The sequence below is a fragment of the Coregonus clupeaformis genome, chromosome 8, assembly GCF_020615455.1.
Source record: "Coregonus clupeaformis isolate EN_2021a chromosome 8, ASM2061545v1, whole genome shotgun sequence".
Lineage (NCBI taxonomy): Eukaryota > Metazoa > Chordata > Actinopteri > Salmoniformes > Salmonidae > Coregonus > Coregonus clupeaformis.
In genome coordinates, this window is record NC_059199.1 from 35252209 (window position 1) to 35272927 (window position 20719).

Sequence of the window (20719 nt, forward strand, 5' to 3'; positions counted from 1 at the left end):
ACAAAAAATCGGAAGGGCCGCAGTGGCTCGTGGGTGTGCGTCACCCCCCCCGCGAGCAAAACAGTAAGTTGAGACCCTGACTGAGTTTTCTTAGCTTTTTTTTTGTTATGAGATTGGTCCGCGGGCTGCCAGTTGCCCATCCCTGTTCTACACCTCATTAGTTTGTCTTTGTTATTGGACAGGAAGTGAAAGCACATGGGCGCAACGATGGCACAGACAAAAGGGGAAACGCATCTGTTTAGATCTTCCCCTCAAATATGATGATGAGAGGAAGTCCAGTGGCGGGAAGTGGAAGAAGATGGAGCTAGATTAAACTTGGCCGACATTCTGCTAATTTTGTCATTGATTAAACTTTCTGTTACAAAAAAGTTACGGAGTGCGCTAAGTTTGCATTAGTTTTAAAAAATGTTGTTTAGGAGTGCAAGGGCGAAATGAGTTATTGCACACGTGTACTTCAGACAAGGCGTTCCCTAACGGAAATATGCAAATACATGCTACAACGCACCAATAGGATCTCGCTAACTTGTGCTTGGCTCTTCCCTCCTCCTTGCTTGTTCTGCCCACTGTGCTTCAGTTGCTCCTGATGCCAATTGATGAATCTTGGGTTAGTTACCAGTATCTTTGATGATAGTGTGTGTAGTCTCCCGAGTGGCGCAGTGGTCTAAGGCACTGCATCGCAGTGCTAGCTGTGCCACTAGAGATCCTGGTTCGAATACAGGCTCTGTCGTAGCCGGCCGCGACCGGGAGACCCATGGGGCGGCGCAGAATTGGCCCAGCGTCGTCCAGGGTAGGGCAGGGATGTAGCTCAGTTGGTAGAGCATGGCGTTTGCAACGCCAGGGTTGTGGGTTAAATTCCCACGGGGGGCCAGTATGAAAAATAAAAAAATTATGTATGCACTCACTAACTGTAAGTCGCTCTGGATAAGAGCGTCTGCTAAATGACTAAAATGTAATGTAAAATGTTTGGCCTCGCTATCTCCACATGAGTCAATGGCCCAGTCACTAATGTTAATTGATTGGATGTGTCTTTCTCTGATGCTCCCTCCCTGAGTGTGTGTGAAATGTAGAGTCACATGCTGCTGACAGTGTGCAATGATAAGAGTGTGTTTAGTTTGACAAATATCCAAAGTCTAATATCGAGAATTGGTTTATTAACACAAAATGGTACGCTGTTATGATAGGATACATATAATGTACGTTTCAATACCAAATGATACAATACATCTAACGTGTGTGTGTGTTGGTTCCAGGGGCATGAAGGTGATTGAGAACAGGGCCCTGAAGGATGAGGAGAAGATGGAGCTACAGGAGATCCAGCTGAAGGAGGCCAAGCACATTGCTGAGGAGGCTGACCGCAAGTACGAGGAGGTGAGGATATCGCACGGACACACACACGGCAGACTTCACACACACACTGCAGGGTCCTCCTCAGAATGAATAGAATTTCCTGCTGTGCCTGAACTATCCTCGGATAGTTGAGCAACATTGCTGAGGAAAGGTAATAATGTATGTGTGTTGAAATTGGTGCGATCATGTACATACACAATGCTTCAGTACTGCCTCATATGCACGCACACGGACACAATGAGGTAACGTCCTCATCCTCAACATCGAGACACAGAAGTGGACATAATCGCATACATTTCTTCTCACGCAAGGCTGTAAGCTCACTAGTACAGTTTTGGCCAAGATGTACCCAATTTATAGCCACCATGGGCGTCTCTCCTCATACTTCACCTGGACACCATCTGCGGCAATCTTGTGAGCAATTGTTTCCGTCTGCCCTCTTGTGCAACTGGCAGCAAATAATTCTGTGTGTGCATCTACAGGTGGCTCGTAAGCTGCTGATCATCGAGGGGGATCACGAGCGCACAGAGGAGAGGGCAGAGCTTGCTGAGGCGTAAGTGGCCGTCCACATGATTGAACTGCACAATAGTAAAACACACACGTATACACAACTACACTAGTGGTACGTTAACAACACTTATTCCACACGGCGAAAGATGATTCTGTCAAATAATTTAGTTATACTGACATTTTCCCCCAAGGGAATGTAGACATCTATTGCACATAGAATACGGTATAAAATGTTACATGTACAGCATTGTAGCTCTGTCATAAACATACTCTTGTCACAACTACACAATGCAGAATGCGAACATACATTGTGACGTCTCATTTGGATTATATTTGAACTATATTTGAACAATTCCCAGTCTACATCATCACTATGCCAGGGTCAAATGCATTGTTAGGGGTTCAAGCAGCAAAGCTAGGCCACACCCTCTCATGCAATGCCATGTCAATTGGCCACATGGTGACGCTATAACAAGCGATAGAAGATGCAAACATTTAAAGGTCATGCCCCTCATCCCGTTTTGAGCTAATATGGGTAGCATCTCAAACAACATGGCTGCTACTGACCAATAAACATTCAAGTGGTCTTGGCCTGGCACATAAATGCATATAAATCAGACACAATATTCGTATTGTAACATCTTGATAGACATGTTCCAAACACTGTCAAGACTCAATGTAAGCACATTTAAATTGACCATAGTGGCGCTATAACGGGCACTTATTTATTTCTCTTGATCTGTTTTGACTATCTTGATTGCTCTTGATCTGATTAAATTTGGCGCACTCAGGGATGAGTCTAGCTAACCTGTAGAGTATGGTTATCTTTGGCTGCATGGTGGCACTGTTGGACAGGAAAAACCTTAATGCATGTTCATTGGCTTATAGCGGCCATATTGTGTGAGCGAGAGTCTTGGAAAACATAGCGTTTTAAAGATGTGCATCCATAGATGCTATATACCAAGTTTGGAGTCGAGCGGTTCTGGAGAAGACGTTTAAAGTAGTCAACGTTATTACAAATGGTCCAAAATTCATCATCAAAAACATTTTGCTTGATCTGTTTGATGTTGTGTTCTGATATTTGGCAAGCGTGGTAAAAACTACAGAAGTAGCAAATCCTATGGCAATCTGTCCAATTTGTCCTGATGGTGGTACTGTGAGGCCATAGCTTGAACCCCGCCATGGCTGCTTGAAACTATATTTGTTTGCACTTTTGGGACTGTTCCATTGTATCGGACCAACAAAATCAAGCGCAGCTCATGTTTTTTAAAGTATTTGATACGGTTCTGCATTATACCATCCCACTGCCGGTATCATCCCAAATCTGCCCCATCCTCACTGTTCCCACGGCCATGAGAATAAACTTGTGTGTTTGCATAACAATGGTTCTGTATCCTAATGAATAAATGCCCTCCTCCCCCATCTGTCCGTCTCTGCATGTTTCTGTGGGTCCAACCTAAATTCCACGCATGACCCCCCCCCACAATACGCCCCCGCTCCGCATGTATGTGACTCCGCACCCTCCCTGCACTAACAGCAAAGCCAGGGCCCTGGAGGAGGAGCTGAGGGGTTTCGACCAATCGCTGAAGTCCCTACAGGCCTCTGAAGACCAGGTAGTGTGTGTTTGTGTGTCTGTGGAGTGAATTCAGTGCCTTCAGAAAGTATTCATACTCCTCGACTTATTCCACATTTTGTTGTCTTACAGCCTGAATTCAAAATTGAATAAATATATTTTTTTTCTCACCCATCTACACACAGTACCCCATAATGACAAAGAGAAAATATGCTTTTAGAAATGTTTGCATATTTAATTTACATAAGTATTCACACCCCTGAGTCAATACATGTTAGAATCACATTTGGTAGAGATTACGGCTGTGAGTCTTTGCACACCTGGATTGTACAATATTTGCACATTATTATAAATTCTTCAAGCTCTGTCAAGTTGGTTGTTGATCATTGCTAGACAGCCATTTTCAAGTCTTGCCATAGATTTTCAAACAGATTAAGTCAAAGCTGTAACTAGAACACAATGTCGTCTTGGTAAGCAACTGCAGTGTATATTTGCCTTTTTGTTTTAGGTTGTCCTGCTGAAAGGTGAATTTGCTCCCAGTGTCTGTTGGAAAGCAGACTGAACCAGGTTCTTTCCTTCAGGATTTTGCCTTTGCTTAGCTCTATTCTGTTTATTTTTTATCTTAAACGCTCCCTAGTCCTTGCTGATGACAAGCATACCCATCACCATGCTTGAAAATATGAAAGGTGGTACTCTGTGATGTTGTTTTCTCCAAACGTAACGCTTTGTATTCAGGACATAAAGTAAAAAATGTTGCAGTTTACTCCAATAACGCAAACAGGATGCATGTTTTGGAATATTTTTGTAAAAGCTTTCTTTTTCATTTAGGTTAGTATTGTGGAGTAACTACAATGTTGTTGATCAAATCCTCAGTTTTCCCCTATCACAACCATTAAACTCTGACTGTTTTGATGTCACCATTGGCCTCATGGTGAAATCTCTGAGCGGTTTCCTTCCTCTCCAGCAACTGAGTTAGGAAGGCGCCTGTATCTTTGTAGTGACTGGGTGTATTGAAACACCATCCAAAGTGTAAGTAATAATTTCACCATGCTCAAAAGGATAGTCTGCTTTTTGTTCTTTTTTTTTACCCATCTACCAATAGGTGCCTTTTGCGAGGCATTGGAAAACCTCCCTGGTCTTTGGTTGAATCTGTTTTGAAATTCACTGCTCGAATGAGGGACCTTACAGATAATTGTATGTGTGTGGTACAAAGATGAGGTAGTCCTTCAAAAATCATGTCAAACACTATTATTGCACACAGTGAGTCCATGCAACTTGTGACATGTTAAGCACATTTTTAGTCCTGAACTTATTTAGGCTTGCCATAACAAAGGGGTACTTATTAACTCAAGACATTTCAGCTTTTCATTTTTAATTAATTTGTACACATTTCTACAAACACAATTCCACTTTGACATGGGTTATTGTGTGTAGGCCAGTGACACAATCTCAATTTAAACCATTTTAAATTCAGGCTGTAACACAACAAAATGTGAAAATCAAGGGGTGTGAATACTTTCTGAAGGCACTGTGTTGTTCAAATGCCTATACTTCAGTGTGAGTGTGTATACTGAAAATGAGGTGTGTGTGTGTATAGGGTGTCTACCCACTCTGCCCACAGTGGCTGAAAACACTATTTGGTGATGACATTTCACTTCCTTATGTTATAAAATACATTTTACCAAGACAAATATGATTATTCATGTTTGAATCATTCAGTGGGGTCTTTCTGTAACATATCATTAACATTTATATCCAATAAGTCAGATTTCGTAACCTAATACATCTGATAATAATCACAGAGCTCTGTTGACATAGCATTCAGGTTTCTCTTAACTTTTGAGGATTCTACATTTTGGTTGTCATCTTCAGTTGTTTCTGCGGGTCGCAAAACTAGCATGACACAAGCTGAATTAAATGTAAAAGGCTTTGAAAATAATAAGCTCAGTGCTCCGTTGACATTTCAGAGATCCGCTTGTTTTTGTGAGAAATCTTCTAAAAACAGGAATTTCTAATTAATATGAAAAGCGTCTACTAAAATATGAAAATGATACATGTCATGTCTCAATCTATATCCATCTTAGCTCTGTTTTATGTCCTGCTGATTCGAGAAGAAAGATGAGTTTAACGGGGAAAGTGAGCCTGTCAGGTAGTCTGTAGCCTTAGTTCTTGCACAGAATCCAGCCTACCTGACGCAATGCTATTTTCCTGATTTGTATTTATTTATTATTAACTCCAATAACTTATGATAGAGACATGAGGTTTGGACCATTTGTTTTTTTCTTAGCGGATTATCTACACAATTAACATTATTTTACCCATTGGTAAAAATCATGTGTTTTTGATTGGACACCCTACTGTTTATGTGTGTTTGGGGAATGTGCCTATACTTCATGGTGTGTAAGAGAGAAAAAAGTGTATGAGAGTGTGTTCATGCTCAACTGACTAGATGTGCTCTAGTGTAATATACCATTGGTAGAAAATCAGTCTTGAGATTTATGGATATAGGAACTATTTATAGTTAAAAGATCTCAATAGGTGGACATGGAAAGTATTTTCTGTGTGTGAGTGAGGAGGAGAAAGAAGTAATCAGAATCGTGGCCTCAGGACAAACGGGTGGTCCTCTTTGGATGACTCCAGGACTCTAACCTCTCCTTCTTTTCAGTATCTGCATTCTCTCCTTGACTCGCGCTTGCCTCCATTTCCCTTCCCTACTCTTTTTCTCAACCTGTGTTTGCATGAAATCCAGTGTGCGTGTTAAGGAAGTGACATCCTACTGCTCTAAAGTCGATGGGAGAGTTCGCGTTGTGTTTAGTAGGATGGAAAATGGGTGATGCTATGTGAACTCATCCAGTAAGAAACACTTTGCTACGGTGTGCCCTACTGAACACAATTAAGAATTGACTCATGAGAACTCGAGCATGCACAACTCACTATTTTCAATGCCCTTATAAGGACATCTCCAGCCTAACGCATGCCGTTCTAACGACAGTGAACATTGCTCGTATAGCTTGTCTTTGGTTAAGGATGTTCTACTGATTTCCTGTTGTGACGTGGGCTCACTTTAATATGGAGATATGGTAGTGTCAAGGGTCTGTAACCGCTGCGGTTTGTGGTTAGCCTCATCTCTGCCGTTTCTCTGTCATAAGGCACTCATTCTTTGTGTTTCCTAATCATCTACTCCACACTCCTCCCAACTCCATTTGTCATCTCTCACCATCAATTATCTTAAACCGTATTGCCAATGTTTTCACACTGCTACTCTTTCCTTCCTCTTTTCACTGCTCCACCCTCTGCCCTCGTCGCCTACTGTGTCATCTCTCCTTGTCTTCTCGTTCTCTTGAAACAAACTCAATGGCGACCTCCCCTCAAATCCAGTAAATGTGCTGAGCTGGAGGAGGAGCTGAAAAATGTCACCAATAACCTTAAGTCCCTGGAGGCCCAGGCGGAGAAGGTAGTGTGTCTGTGTGTTGGTATTTTACATGGTTGTATGAACCTCAGATTAAACCAGCATGTTACCTGTGTGGGCATGTTTTTTTGTGACTGTATACATCTCTGAGGAAGCGATTTTTGTAAGTATTTTGTGTTAATTTATTTGCCTTTGCAGTTGGTGTGTACTGTATACTGTACCTGTTTATCTGTGTGCAGCATTTGTATTTGAGAGTACAGCTGCTGTATTCACCCTTAACAAGGGTTCTGTATTGACTCTGCCTTGAACAACATTGGCAGTGTGTGTGTGTAGTCCATATCCAGATACCTCAGGCACTTACCCTTGGGTTAATTGGTCTGTGTAGTTAATTTCCCTTTGGCGTTTACCACCATTCCAGTCTTGAATACCCCCTACCTCTCCCAGACAACCATTCTTGTCATCAATGCCCTTTACTGCCTATGTTTATAATTTCTAGAAAGGTCACACTTGCATGAGGCATTGAGTTCCTTCAATCTCCATATTTCTGATTGGACCGAAGGCCTGCATGGACAAACACCCCCATACTAAGTTAAGGGTTTGTCTAATATAACATAGAGAACAAAATGTTACTCTTAATGGCTCTCATTACATTGAAGAGGCAATGGTGCCATAATGACTTGTTCCTTTGCACCACATTTGTAATCGGTATCCTTCAATGACACTGCAGTGGAATACAGATGAAAACTTCCTCCAGGGCTATGTTCATTAGGCACCAAACAGAAAAGACTAAAACAGGAGAGGCTACCAGGACTCGTTTTCTGTTGCAAAACGATTTGACGTTTTCCATTGCGTGACCTAATGAACACAACCCAGGTTTATGATTGTTCCCTGTACATTCCTACATATGCATGTCCAGATCTGCTCAGAGCAGATGCACTGTAAACATCCCTGCAAGCAAAGTTGCTTTAGTGTTGTTTTAAAGTTGCTTTAATGGTTAGATCAGTGGTATTCTACTTCCATCTTTTATGGACAGTAGTGTTCTCGTATTCCTCCATTTGTTTCACCAGTGGCAGATTTAGTCCCGGGAAACCAGTGGCCAGTCCTATGGGGAAAATGTTTCAGAACTTTGTCAATAGAAATGTTTTGCATAAGAATGCTTCAAATGACTGTATCTACAGTTTTTTGTTTGTTGGTACATTTCTATTTACAACATCCTGAACGTTTCACTCTACACAACACTCATCGGATATGTATTTTCTTTCTAGCCAATCAGTGATTGGGCAATTGAGACACTTTGATCCAACCGTATTCAAGGCCCCACCCAGAATTGAAATCTCAGCAAGAATTCTGGGATCTCTAGAGCTGTAGATAGATGGATGAATTAAGTTAACCACTGAAGGAGCCAAGTCACACGTGCTGTTGACTTCACAGGGATTGCCCTTGATATTGAACTAATTTGGCATGCATTATAATGGCATGTTCTTAGGAATCCTTCTATTGCAGCATTGACACACTGTTTTTTACATGAGATTGAGGTCATGTCAGTTTATTTTTTGGTGTGTGCATGCTCTGCTTTAAACTGACAATCCTCTATTTTCTACTACAGTATTCCCAGAAGGAGGACAAGTATGAGGAAGAGATCAAGATCCTGACCGACAAGCTCAAAGAGGTAAGTGGATAACCTGTAGAGCAGTGATCATCAACTAGATTCAGACGCGAGCTTATTATTATTATTATTATTATTATTATTATTATATGTTTAAATTGTTGAAGTTTTTATTTAGCGGCTGGTCGGGGCCAGAAAATAATTACAAATAATTTGTAGTTTGCAAATTGACCGCAAGAAGCCCTAAGATGTAAAATTTGACTAAAACATAATATTTTCAAACCTTGCTTTACATTTGTATATGATCACATTCGGTGAGCTCCAAGTATTGGGACAGTGACCCACGCACAAATATCATACCCCCTAAAATGCTAACCTCCACTGTTTTTGCAAAGGTGAGAGGTTAGTAGTGCGTCTAACCTTCTCACTCATTATTATTATTATTATTCACGATTTATTCAGGACTATCCATAATCATGGTAGCATCCACATTAATGTAAAAGTGTTTAGAAATGTATTCTATTCTTATTTACAATAAAAGTGACTCCAAAATGACACTACATTATTTACCATTCATTTCTATTGGGCACAAAATTATCTGAAACACAACCAAAACAAATGGCAAATGCATCCAAGTTTGTAGAGTCACAAGCTTGATGTAATCATTGCGTGCTGGGAATATGGGACATATAAGTGAATTTGTCCCAATACTTTGGTCCCCCAAAATGTGGGGACTATGTACAAAAAGTGATGTGATTTCTAAATGGTTCACCAGATATGAATAAAAAATACCCTCAAATTAAAGATGATGGTCTGCACTTTAATATCATAGTCATTGTATCATTTCAGAGCCAAAACAATTCACTGTCCCAATACTTTTGGAGCTCACTGTATATCTCTATGCGAGGGAATACTTTGGAACAGATTTCCAAAATTAAAATCACTTGGAGCTGCGTGTGTTTTTACTATCTTATGTCCCAACAATAAAATAATATATTGCGACGCCAGTTGGGGAACCCTGACTTAGAGAATGAAAAAAGCCTCCTTAGTTCGGTAGATATAATTGCAGATGGTTGACACTTTCACAAGCGAAATTCAGGGAAGGCCATCTTTTGTTTGTTTTTGTCTGACATCTGTGTTGACATGTCCCTGAAATGTCCCCTTGTAGTATCTTGTGTGGCGTCTGGGGTGTTTTTTTTTTTTCCTTTTGTTTTTTTTCCAAGGTTTCGTCTGAGATATGTTTGATAGTATTTAATTGATGTTTTTTTTTTGTTTCCGATCTGTTTGTCTGGATGTCTCCTTTGTATTTTTCTTTGTCTTGCTCATTGCATTTGTTTGGTCTAGTCACCTTTTTGTTTATTCACAAAGTGAGGTTAGTTTGGTTCAATTCCTTTTGTAGTCTCTCCAAGTTAACATATTTAATCTAGGTCATCTAGGTTTTAGTAGTTTCTTGATTGATTGCTTTGTTTTGACTTTTCTTAGGCTGAGACTCGTGCTGAGTTTGCTGAGAGGTCTGTGGCCAAGCTGGAAAAGACCATAGATGATCTGGAAGGTAGGATCCAGCCGCTTTGCCTTAAAACTCCTGTATTTCCCAATGCACCGTCTACGGAAAAAGTCCTGTTCTGGCTTAATCAGACTATTATTTTAGCATACATCACTTTCCCTTTGGCTGTTTCCCTCGCTCTCTCCTTATCTTCTCTTTGCCTCCTTTTCTTCTTCCTCTTTTTCCCTTCACTCTTTGGCCTCTCCGTGAACAGATGAGCTATATGCACAGAAACTCAAGTACAAGGCCATTAGCGAGGAGTTGGACCACGCCCTCAATGACATGACCTCCATGTAAATACGGGCTCGCTGTGTGTGTGGTTGGCGTGCAGGGACTGTGGAGTTTGACTGAGTAAATCTAATATTCCCCTAACACTGCACTGAAGTCAGGGGGTCAGGAAAAACACCAGACTCTATAACACATCCCCTAACATCCATGTAATGTGTTAATGTTTCTAAAGAGATGGCCGACCGTGACCAAACTACAACATGCAAAAGCAAAGCTTGAGTCATGCAACAAAAACTGCCAACCAACACTGGATTTATACTTTTAAAAAAAAATTGTGATTGGAAAAATATCTAAGTGTGATATGAGTGGTGTGACATTAAAAGGTGGTTCATGAAGTCTAATAACCGAATAACTGAATGCTTGCAATTTTACCTGTCAAGAGTCGGTGATACCCAATGGCTACTAATCGTCACAATGTAATGATTCTCAGAATCTGTAGTCACGGTTTCTCAACCCCTCTGTGTTTTCAGATAAATGTCGGGAAGCTCACTTGCTCACTCCCCTGTTGTGGTTTCAAGAATTTCGTCTCAGTCCTCCTGATGAACATCCATTTCGGTGGCGCGGTTCTCTCTCTCGCCCTCCCTCTCCCTTCCTGCCCCCCCCCTGTCAATCTTCACTCATTCCTTACGTGGTTGTTAAATCTGTTCCCTTTAGTGCTTTTCTTTTCACTCTTATTGTCCTGTTTCTTTTCCCCCACTTTCTCTCGCCATTTCTCTATCCCTCCACGCACGCACCCTCCCTCACCTCACTCTCTCCACCCTCCTTTTGGGCAACAGTAATTGTTGTTTCTTTGGGTCACTGTCTGCACTGTGCTCAAGCCTGCACACTTCTTTGAATTTTTTTTTCTCTCCTTTCTTTTCACCATATTGTCTTGTCCATTGTTTCACCCTGTTCTCTACATGTGATTCTCTATAAATGTTGAACAAAGGGAGGAGGAAAAACCTGTCTACTGTCTCCTTTTCCTATATTTTTTTTGGCCTAGGGTAGCTTCAAAGTGACATCACAAACACCAAATGGTTTCTGGTGCTCTTACCATGTTAATTGTTTTTCCACAAATAGTCATGGTAGAAATTGTACATTTATCTGATTTTAAAGAGCAGAGGTGTTGGCAGTAGTGATGGTGCCTCCACATTGGGGTTTAGGCTAGCACTAGCAATAAGAACACAATGCCTTTTTTAAGGGCAAAGCACAAGGTTTCATTAAACATTTGCTCATTTACTCTTATCTAGAGCCACTCGCAACAAGTTCATTCAAACAAGATATCAAATAATGGATAGGTTTTGTTTACACATACAACTAGATATGCCACGAGTGCACTTTAGCAGTTTACAATACAAAAAACTGAATAGCAGTGCAGCTTACATGATATATGAACATGATTTAAAAAATAAACTCATTCATAAAATAATTTCAATGTGAACATCTACCCCATCTAGTGTCTGTTTTACAGCCTAACTAATGTTCGGTTTGGGCTTGTTCTGTGTTGCATCTGATCTCCTGTAGTTGCCCGTCTTGTCCTTGATCCGGGTCATCTTGGAGCGACGGGGCGAGTGGGTTCGCAAAATGCTGTGATTTCACGCAATTTATAAAATGGTCAGATAGATATAGGTCGGGCACTGATGTTGGGCGATTAGGCCTGGCTCGCATTTGGCGTTACAATTCATTCCAAAGGTGTTCGATGGGGTTGAGGTCAGGGCTCTGTGCAAGCCAGTCAAGTCCTTCCACACCGATCTCGCTTTGAGGACAGACCATTTTGACACGCTTCAGCACTCAGCGGTCCTGTTCTGTGAGCTTGTGTGGCCTACCACTTTGCGGCTGAGCCGCTGTTGCACCTAGACGTTTACTCAAGTGTTTTCCTTTTATTTTGGCAATTATCAACAAAAAACAAATGTACATGGGAAATAATACACAAAGAAAACAAGCAACAAGGGCTAATGTGTGTGACACGGTGGGAGCTTTAATTGTTTGTCTTATATTATGACAGGCCAGGACATTATCTGCAGCAAGATCTACTGTCTACGTTTTACTTGCTGACATATCGTAGCCACTAGCCAGAGTTGCTGAAAATGACACCACTACTGTAACTGAGACAGTGAGACTTGCGTGATACGAAGTTGATAGTCCTATTGTAGTCAATGTTACCTGCTACATCGGCGCGTGCGTAAAGCGTAGCAGCAACGTACAATTTACGTTTTGGAGTCTATTTTTCTCGGGTCCATGCACGTAAACACCATACAAAGTGCCTGAAATAGTTTTTTTGTGTCAAAGGATTTATACCATTCACTCAGCTTCATAGTATGAAAATGTAATAGAAACATGAATAATAGTAGTAGGCTACATCAATACAATAGCAGTAGGCCTACCTGTATGAAAAACAAATATATAAACGGAACTGTAGTCTTCCTAGTTCATAATTGGAGGTAGGTTGTAATCCTATAGTATCAATGGTTTTTAGAAACTTTTACACATTCAAACCAGCTGACGAATGGAAAGGCAGTTGCAGATTGTCTTCCTTGTATTAACTTTTGAGGCAGAGGATGCTGTAGGGTAGACCCCTCCCCTTATGTTCTGATTTGACAGGACAAAGATGTCAAAATGGATGTGTGTTTGTTCTGCCCTGCAAAGTACAGACAGCTAGCCAACTACTGTTCAATTGTTGATTTAATGAATGAGGTTAATTAATTGACTGTAGATGGTTGTATAATTTTTATTCAACTTTCATTTTTGATGTCATGAGAAATATGGTTGTCATATTGGACCCAAAGTCAATAGATTCCTGGCAGTAGATACCGAGTGCTACTGATTCCGCATCTGTTTACATCTCTGGTGTGGCAGGTAAAATTACTGCGCTCACGTCCTGTTCACATCCTGTTTGCCCACGCATAATCCCGGTGTAGCTCCTCTGGAACACCCCCTCCTGAAAAAAGCACTTGAAATCGCACTTATGTTTAAAAGCCTACTGAGGCATGAAATGCAATAGTTGGAACATATCGACCATGTCCTTTGTGTACAACGTCTGGTGTAGCCTACAAACTTCAAGGGCGTTCATCGCAGATCAAGGAGGGGGCAGCAGCTGAGCACTGAGGAGCAAAAAATCAGGTTTCCAGAAAATCAGCAGGCACTCTGAAGATTATATAGATTTCAATTAGATTAGAAAAACTTGAATCAGATTTGAATATGACCACATATTCCTGATATAGTGATTGGAAAAAATATATTGTATTTGAAGTAAATTCACTTCAACTTAAGGATGCAGTGGTTGAATATTCTGGAATATTTTTCTTGCTTGAGGAAAAACATTACTCCAAGAGACTGCTCTTCTATCAACTTTTCCCAGTGATTCTATCCTAGGCCGTGTTCAACTGGGCAAATTGTGGAATGTTCAGATTGAAACATTATGTAGAACAAACATTCCTCTGACATGTAGAATAGGGGACACGTCAGCTCTGTTCATGACATTTCTTTCTGCAACGTTCCACAATTACTTTAAAGGCACAACACACCCTACATAAATAGAGCGACAGAGCTTCGTATACATTCCGTTCCAAAATTTGCATCATTTTCTAAAGTGTGTAGCGGCCTTTTACTGGTCGTATAGCATCCACTTGTTTTGTAGCCTTTGAGTCTCCATGTTGCTCAGGTATTCCCTTCCTCAGTGTACACATTCCTTTTCCATATGCACTTTACACTTTCTTCCTACATTGTGCTTTAGTGGGCTTCCAACGAGTGGCCACTCTCTTCAAATATTCCTTAGGGCTGGGCGATACAGCATAAAAAAGATTTAGTATTTTTCTTTTAACTTCTGAGCGATTCACAATATATCTGGATTGATCTGGACTGTTTTCTGTAATTAAGCTTTGTACAATTTAAAAGTCAAATGCATTGCATTTCAAACGGTCAGCAATAATGTAATGAATTCAGGGCTTGTGAGATTATACCAAGGCTAAATATCAGCCTTCCTCAACCATAAGAAACACACATTATTATTTTATCAAAATAGTTTAGGCTGGGCCTCCCGAGTGGCAGATACGGGTTCGATCCCGGGCTGTGTCGCAGCCGGCCGCGACCGGGAGACCCATGAGGCGGCGCACAATTGGCCCAGCGTCGTCCAGGTTAGGGGAGGGTTTGGCCGGCAGGTATGTCCTTGTCCCGTCGCACTCTAGCGCCAGTTGTATGGTGTTTCCACCGACACATTGGAGCGGCTGGCTTCTGGGTTAAGCGAGCAGTGTGTCAAGAAGCAGTGTGGCTTGGCAGGGTCGTGTTTCGGAGGACGTATGGCTCTCGACCTTGCCCTCTCCCGAGTCCGTACGGGAGTTGCAGCGATGGGACAAGACTGTAACTACCAATTTGGATGGGGACAAAAAGGGGATATATAGCGAACTTGGATTGATTTGCTAGCTAACAAGGTAGAACAGTTTAATTATGAACACACCCTTCTGTCTGTCTCCAACTGTTTGAACAGCATGATAGCCTGTCCACTATGTTCAGATGTTGAAATCAAGTGTCCTACCATATTTCTCAGCTGTGTAGTACTAGGGCAAAAAAACGAGACATTCAGCCCTTGGAGTCCCCAGGACCGAGTTTGGGAAACGCTGCCTTAGTGGCTAATTTAGTTAGTCTGCCCTCTTGTGGCAATTTTTTCCTCATCTTCCCACTACTCCATGCTCAGGTAATGTGACCTTTTCTGTACTCTTTGCTTATTTAGTATTTTTTGTTTAGTAGTATTATTCATTCTGTTTACTACCCTCTACTACTTTGCCTTTTCACATCCACTTGATTGATTGTCTTACTGTCTACACTTTATAGCGGTGTTGCTCAATGTGTATCCTGGGGACCAACTGTTAATGCTGGGTTTTGGATACTTATTATACTGCATTTACACAGGCAGCCCAATTTATATTGTTGACCAATCATATAAGCTCTGAAAAAAGATTTGATGTGTAAAGATCAAAAGCCCAAATAGTGGAAAAATATCAGAATTGGGCTGTCTTTTGTGGTCCTCTGTAGCTCAGCTGGTAGAGCACGGCGCTTGTAACGCCAAGGTAGTGGGTTCGATCCCCGGGACCACCCATACACAAAAAAAAAAATAAAAAAAATGTATGCACGCATGACTGTAAGTCGCTTTGGATAAAAGCGTCTGCTAAATGGCATATTATTATTATTATTATTATTATTATTATTATTATTATTATTATTATTATTATAAATGCGGCCTTTGTATATCGGTTTGGTTCATGAAAGCAAGTTAAGCCACTGAATAGGGTTTCAAAGCTATCGGTAATTTACCAAAGTTACTGGACTCTTAAGTAAATTTGGTAATTAACAGATAATCTATGGTAATTCTGGTGATTTATACTTGAATACATTTTCAAAAATGTAATCGTTTATAAATTTTTATCTGTGTCCGAGTTTCTAGTGAATAGACCATATGGTTTAAGAGAAAATAGCTGAATTAAGAAGAAAGCATCTAATCAACAATGGCATTATTTCAATTAACTCTGCAACTCTTCCAACTTTATAAAAGTAATCTTATTTGATTATTTTATATATTTTACGTGTGATAAGGCCACACAGACCGAGATAATTAGACACATGAAAATCTGAGGAACTCAAAGACCACCAAGTTGTCATCTGATAAAATAAAATTGAAAAGTTATCAACATTCTGGTAATTTACTGGTAAACTTAGAAATGTTCCAGTAATATACCTTCCCTTTGCAACCCTATCACTGAAGATTGCCCATTTTAGAAATGTCATGTTATATTTTTAGAGGGTAACATTACCCAAACCCTGAGTCATATTGGGCAAAATCATATTCGCAATGAGAAACCGTTGCGACGGTTAGCAAATCGGCTGAAGTAATTATTGGGGTTAAAGTCAGTTGTCATAAACTGACAACGGCTGAATATGGCAGTGTTCTGTAGCCCTTATGACAGAGAGCTCCATTAAAGTGGTACCTAGGGATTCTTGCCGTGTTCCCCTGCGAATCCAGACGAAGTGTAAATTATGAATCTATCTCCCTCTCCAGAGAGACTGGCCAATGCCAAGGAGGAGAACCTCAAGATCCATGCCACCCTGGACCAGACCCTGCAGGACCTCAACAGCTTCTGAGAACACCCCCCCCCTCTCTCTCTTTGTCTCTCCTTTCTACCCACTCTGCTGCCGTGGTGTCAAGGTAGGAAAAAGCACCACTGGGGGTTGTGATGCTGGAGTGTGCCAAAACCACTATTTACTATGACACCTTTATTCTCAACAGCTTTGATTGTTAAACTTTCAGTATTCTTCAATGTGACATCTTGCGGAAGCGCTTGCCTTTATCCATTGGAATGGTCTTTAATAGGGGAACTCTGTCATACTTGTGTGGTCTACTATGCCATCTTCTCCTTGCTTGAATGGGGCTAGCATGACAGCCTTTAAGGATTCCTTGCCAAGTAAACAAGAACATGGTCAGTCCACTCACCTATAGAATAGCCCATTTTAGTTTCCAACCATAGAAAATGGAGGAACTGGGCACATGATTTTTGCCAGCCATTTACTACACTTCTGACTTCTGACCTGTCCTGCTGTTGTATACCCTGGACTGGTTCTATTTTGTTCTCTAGCACCTTCCCCTAATGCCTAAACCCTCAAAGTTCACAGATCTGAAAGAGCTGAAGAGGGGTAAGCAAGATGGAAGAAGCTCCACTTGGTCTATCAGAGGGCTGGGCCATCACTACGTTGCTTAGGCCTTTGCTGTCCTTTTATGATTAGTTGACACCAAAAAGGGTTAGTGGATAGGGTCCAAAATGGAACTGGGCTTCTTTCTGTCCTTATATGCAGTATATCCCTTTAATCGCTCCTTTTTCCTACTTTACACCAATACAGTTTGGGACAGAAACCACATTGGGTGGTCTGTATTGATGACATCCAAGATGTATCATGCGATTGTTTTTCTTATTCCTATTTTCCTATTATTATGGATATGCATAATTTGTTTATGTGCATGATATTTTGCTTAATGTATCTGTTTTCTCCCACTGAAACCATAGCCACTGTCACAAAACAGTGCTGCACTTGTATGACACTAATTATTTGGCCTCTGAACTCTCCAATTCTGAACTTGTTTATGCTAATTTATTTTGACCTTTCACATCAGATCTTTTTCAGAGCTGATCTGATAAAAATACCAATTAGTGGAAAAAAATATCAGAATTGGGCTGCCTGTGTTAACGCAGCTTTTTTAGTTTGAGAGGTTTATGGTGAGGTTGTTGGGTTCAAAAATCAATGGCTATCACCTTGCCAGTACCATGCCAATTATAGAAAATGGGTGGGGGATTCGATCAGTTTGATGCAAAACCTATACATTTAGTAGGGGATTTAAAAACTTCAACACATGAAACATTGAGGTCTTAATTATTTTAACTGGAAACTCATCAGAGATGTATAACCACTGTTACAGTCTTGTTCCATTGTAATGACTTTTTTGTTGTTGAATAAAGACCATGATTTTTACTGCTATACAAACTGTCTTTTTGTATTTTAATTTGAAGTTTGATTCTCCTCAAGTGCAATTTGATTGCTGTATAGCCTATTTTTGATTGAATTGACCCATCCATGGCTTGTGCTGTCTTTTGATTTGCTTTATAATTAGCCCATTTTAAAAACACACATAGCAAGTGATGCATGCATACATAAAATAGACACGAGTACAATTTCCATAATGTTACGCAAACAGTAATGTACAGCTAACTTGGAGGAATAGTTATCTTTAATCATTTTCAATCAAATTGTTTTACTATGGTTTTAGTACGTCTTGATGTGTAGCATGTCTGTCTTCATACTGTATATCCTATTTACAGCCATTTTTAATTAAATATGTTGAGTGGCTGACATTTCTATGTTCAGACCTTACTGTGGTATTGCTAAGAAATTGTATTTGTGTCTGTGCACCATTGTGTCCATGTTTTGGTACAACTACCTGTTTGTGTCCACTCCGTTCATGTCGAGTTTGTGCCTTGAGTGTGTGTGGGAGTCCTCAATGCTTCGTCCTTGCTGTACCGAGGCAGAAATCAGAAGAGCAGGTCGTTGTCAGTTTTCCAAGGAAGCCTCGCCCCTGGGCTTAGCCGGCTCCGCTTATACAGGCAGGGCAGCTTGTGATTGGCACGCATCACCACAACGACATTGCAGGAGTCTGGCTTCTTAATGACCTCAGACCAGTCGGGGTAATCCAATGGCTGGGTGTCACTAGGGGGCAAAACAGGAGGACATCAGTCAAATCCCCCATTCCAAATTGACCCCCGGTCCCTTGCCCTAGGCACTTTACACCGAAGCCTAACGTAATTGTACATGGCATACGTATATACGAGGTACGTACGTTAAGCCCTTCGTAGTAAGTCACTTGTCTTTAATGTAGTGCTTGGGCCTCATCTCATCAGGTGTTGGTAGTCAGGGTTGAATTTTCAAGGTGTGTGTGTGTCAGTCAATGACAAATGACCACTGAGAATCACCGTTCACAGCTTCCCCACCCCCAAGGCCTCCAGACACAGTCCCTGGCCTTTTATCAATTAGATGTCATGTCCTGTGTCCTCTCTCGCCTATTTTGAAAGAGGTCAAAGATATCGAGGAGAGTCTGCGAGGAGCGTGAACGTGGATGAAAATGTGCTTCTTCACTCAAGTCATTAGGCAAATTTACAGTGGTGGATCCCAAAATAAATGTGTAAAGTGATCAAAGCAAATTAAGTTTGAGACATTTTATAGAAAAAACAATAAGTAGCATATTGTTTTTAAACATTAGTATCCTCTATGAAAGGTGGCTAGAAGGGACGACGCTTCCGTTTGCCCACTAACGAAATGAGACACTCCTCAACCACTTACACTATATATACAAAAGTATGTGGACAACCCTTCAAATTAGTGGATTCAGCAATTTCAGCCACATCCGTTGCTGACAGCCAGGTGTATAAAATCGAGCACGATGCCATGCAATCTCCATAGACAAACATTTGCAACAGATTATTGAAGAGCTCAGTGACTTTCAATGTGGCACCGTCATTGGATGCCACCTTTCCAAAAAGTCAGTTTGTGACATTTCTGCCCTGCTAGAGCTGACCCGGTCAACTGTAAGGGCTGTTATTGTGAGGTAGAAACGTCTAGGACCAACAACGGCTCAGCCGCGAAGTGGTAGGCCACACAAGCTCACAGAACAGGACCGCTTAGTGCTGAAGCGCATAACAATAGTCTGTCCTCGGTTGCAGCACTCACTACCAAGTTCCAAACTGCCTCTGGAAGCAACGTCAGCACAAGAACTGTTCGTCGGAGCTTCATGAAATGGGTTTTTATGGCTAAGCAGCTGCACACAAGCCTAAAATCACAATGCCAAGCGTTGGTTGGAGTGGTGTAAAGCTTGCCACCATTGGACTCTGCAGTGGAAACACGTTCTCTGGAGTGATGAATCACGCTTCACCATCTGGCAGTCCAACGGACAAATCTAGGTTTGACTGATGCCAGGAGAACGTTACCGGCCCCAATGCATAATGGCAACTGTAAAGTTTGGTGGAGGAATAATGGTCTGGGGCTGTTTTCATGGTTCAGGCTCGGCCCCTTAGGAAGGCCCTTTCCTGTTTCAGCTTGACAATGCCCCTGTGCACAAAGCGAGGTCCAAACAGAAATTGTTTGTCGATCGGTGTGGAATAACTTGACTGGCCTGCACAGAGCCCTAACCTCAACCCCATCGAACACCTTTGGGATGAATTGGAGCTACGACTGCGAGTCAGGCCTAATCGCCCAACATCAGTGCCCGACCTCACAAATGCTCTTGTGGCTGAATGGAAGCAAGTCCCTGCAGCAATGTTCCAACATCTAGTGGAAAGCCTTCCCAGAAGAGTGGGCTGTTATAGCAGCAAAGGGTGGACCAACTCCATATTAATGCCCACATACCTTTGGTCATGTAGTGTATCACACAACACATTTAGTAATAACAGGATGCATTTGAAACTTCAAACGCAGTAAAAATGTATAATTTAATCAACTTCTTTTATTGATAGGAGTGGGGGAAAAGGGACTGGTGCATTGATAAGCACACCAAAGAAACGATATGCGTAAGAAAGATGGAACTTCTAATAACCCATTTCACACCAAATTAAAGGAAATATATTTTTCAAATTCAGCAGGCTATGGTCTTGCTAATGCTGTCTTTGGTGTGCACAAGCACCTTTTTTCCCACTCTTATTGATAAAATAATTGTAAGTCATAGGCTACAAACGTTTTACTGTGGATGAAGTTTCAAATGCATCCTGTTATTACTAAATGTTTCATGCCATAACACAAAAAAACATTTATTAATAAAGTATTGAATCAGTCGTCTTCCTCAAATGAAGGGGATGGTGATGCAATCTTTGTGAGAGGGAGGAAATCTGATTTCATTGGTACTCAACTCGCGGCTTCACACTTCATTCAGGATAAATG

The 20719-nt window shown here is 41.2% G+C and overlaps 1 protein-coding gene across 8 annotated transcripts in view; it reads left to right on the plus strand.

The window, feature by feature from the left end:
• Positions 1-17775, plus strand: part of LOC121571974 (tropomyosin alpha-3 chain) — a 41290-nt gene extending 23515 nt beyond the window's left edge. For 2 of the 8 annotated variants that reach the window (XM_041883795.2, XM_041883799.2), the window contains 6 exons: positions 1251-1368; positions 1830-1900; positions 3395-3470; positions 8446-8508; positions 9928-9997; positions 16305-17775. In XM_041883795.2, the coding sequence (XP_041739729.1) occupies positions 1251-1368; positions 1830-1900; positions 3395-3470; positions 8446-8508; positions 9928-9997; positions 16305-16387 (481 nt within the window). In that variant the 3' untranslated portion in view covers positions 16388-17775. Of the gene's footprint in view, positions 1-1250; positions 1369-1829; positions 1901-3394; positions 3471-6808; positions 6885-8445; positions 8509-9927; positions 9998-10202; positions 10282-10746; positions 11237-16304 lie in introns of those variants that run through there. The other 6 variants (XM_041883792.1, XM_041883797.1, XM_041883794.2 and 3 more) reach the window with 5 other exon arrangements.
• The last annotated feature ends 2944 nt before the right edge of the window (positions 17776-20719 follow it).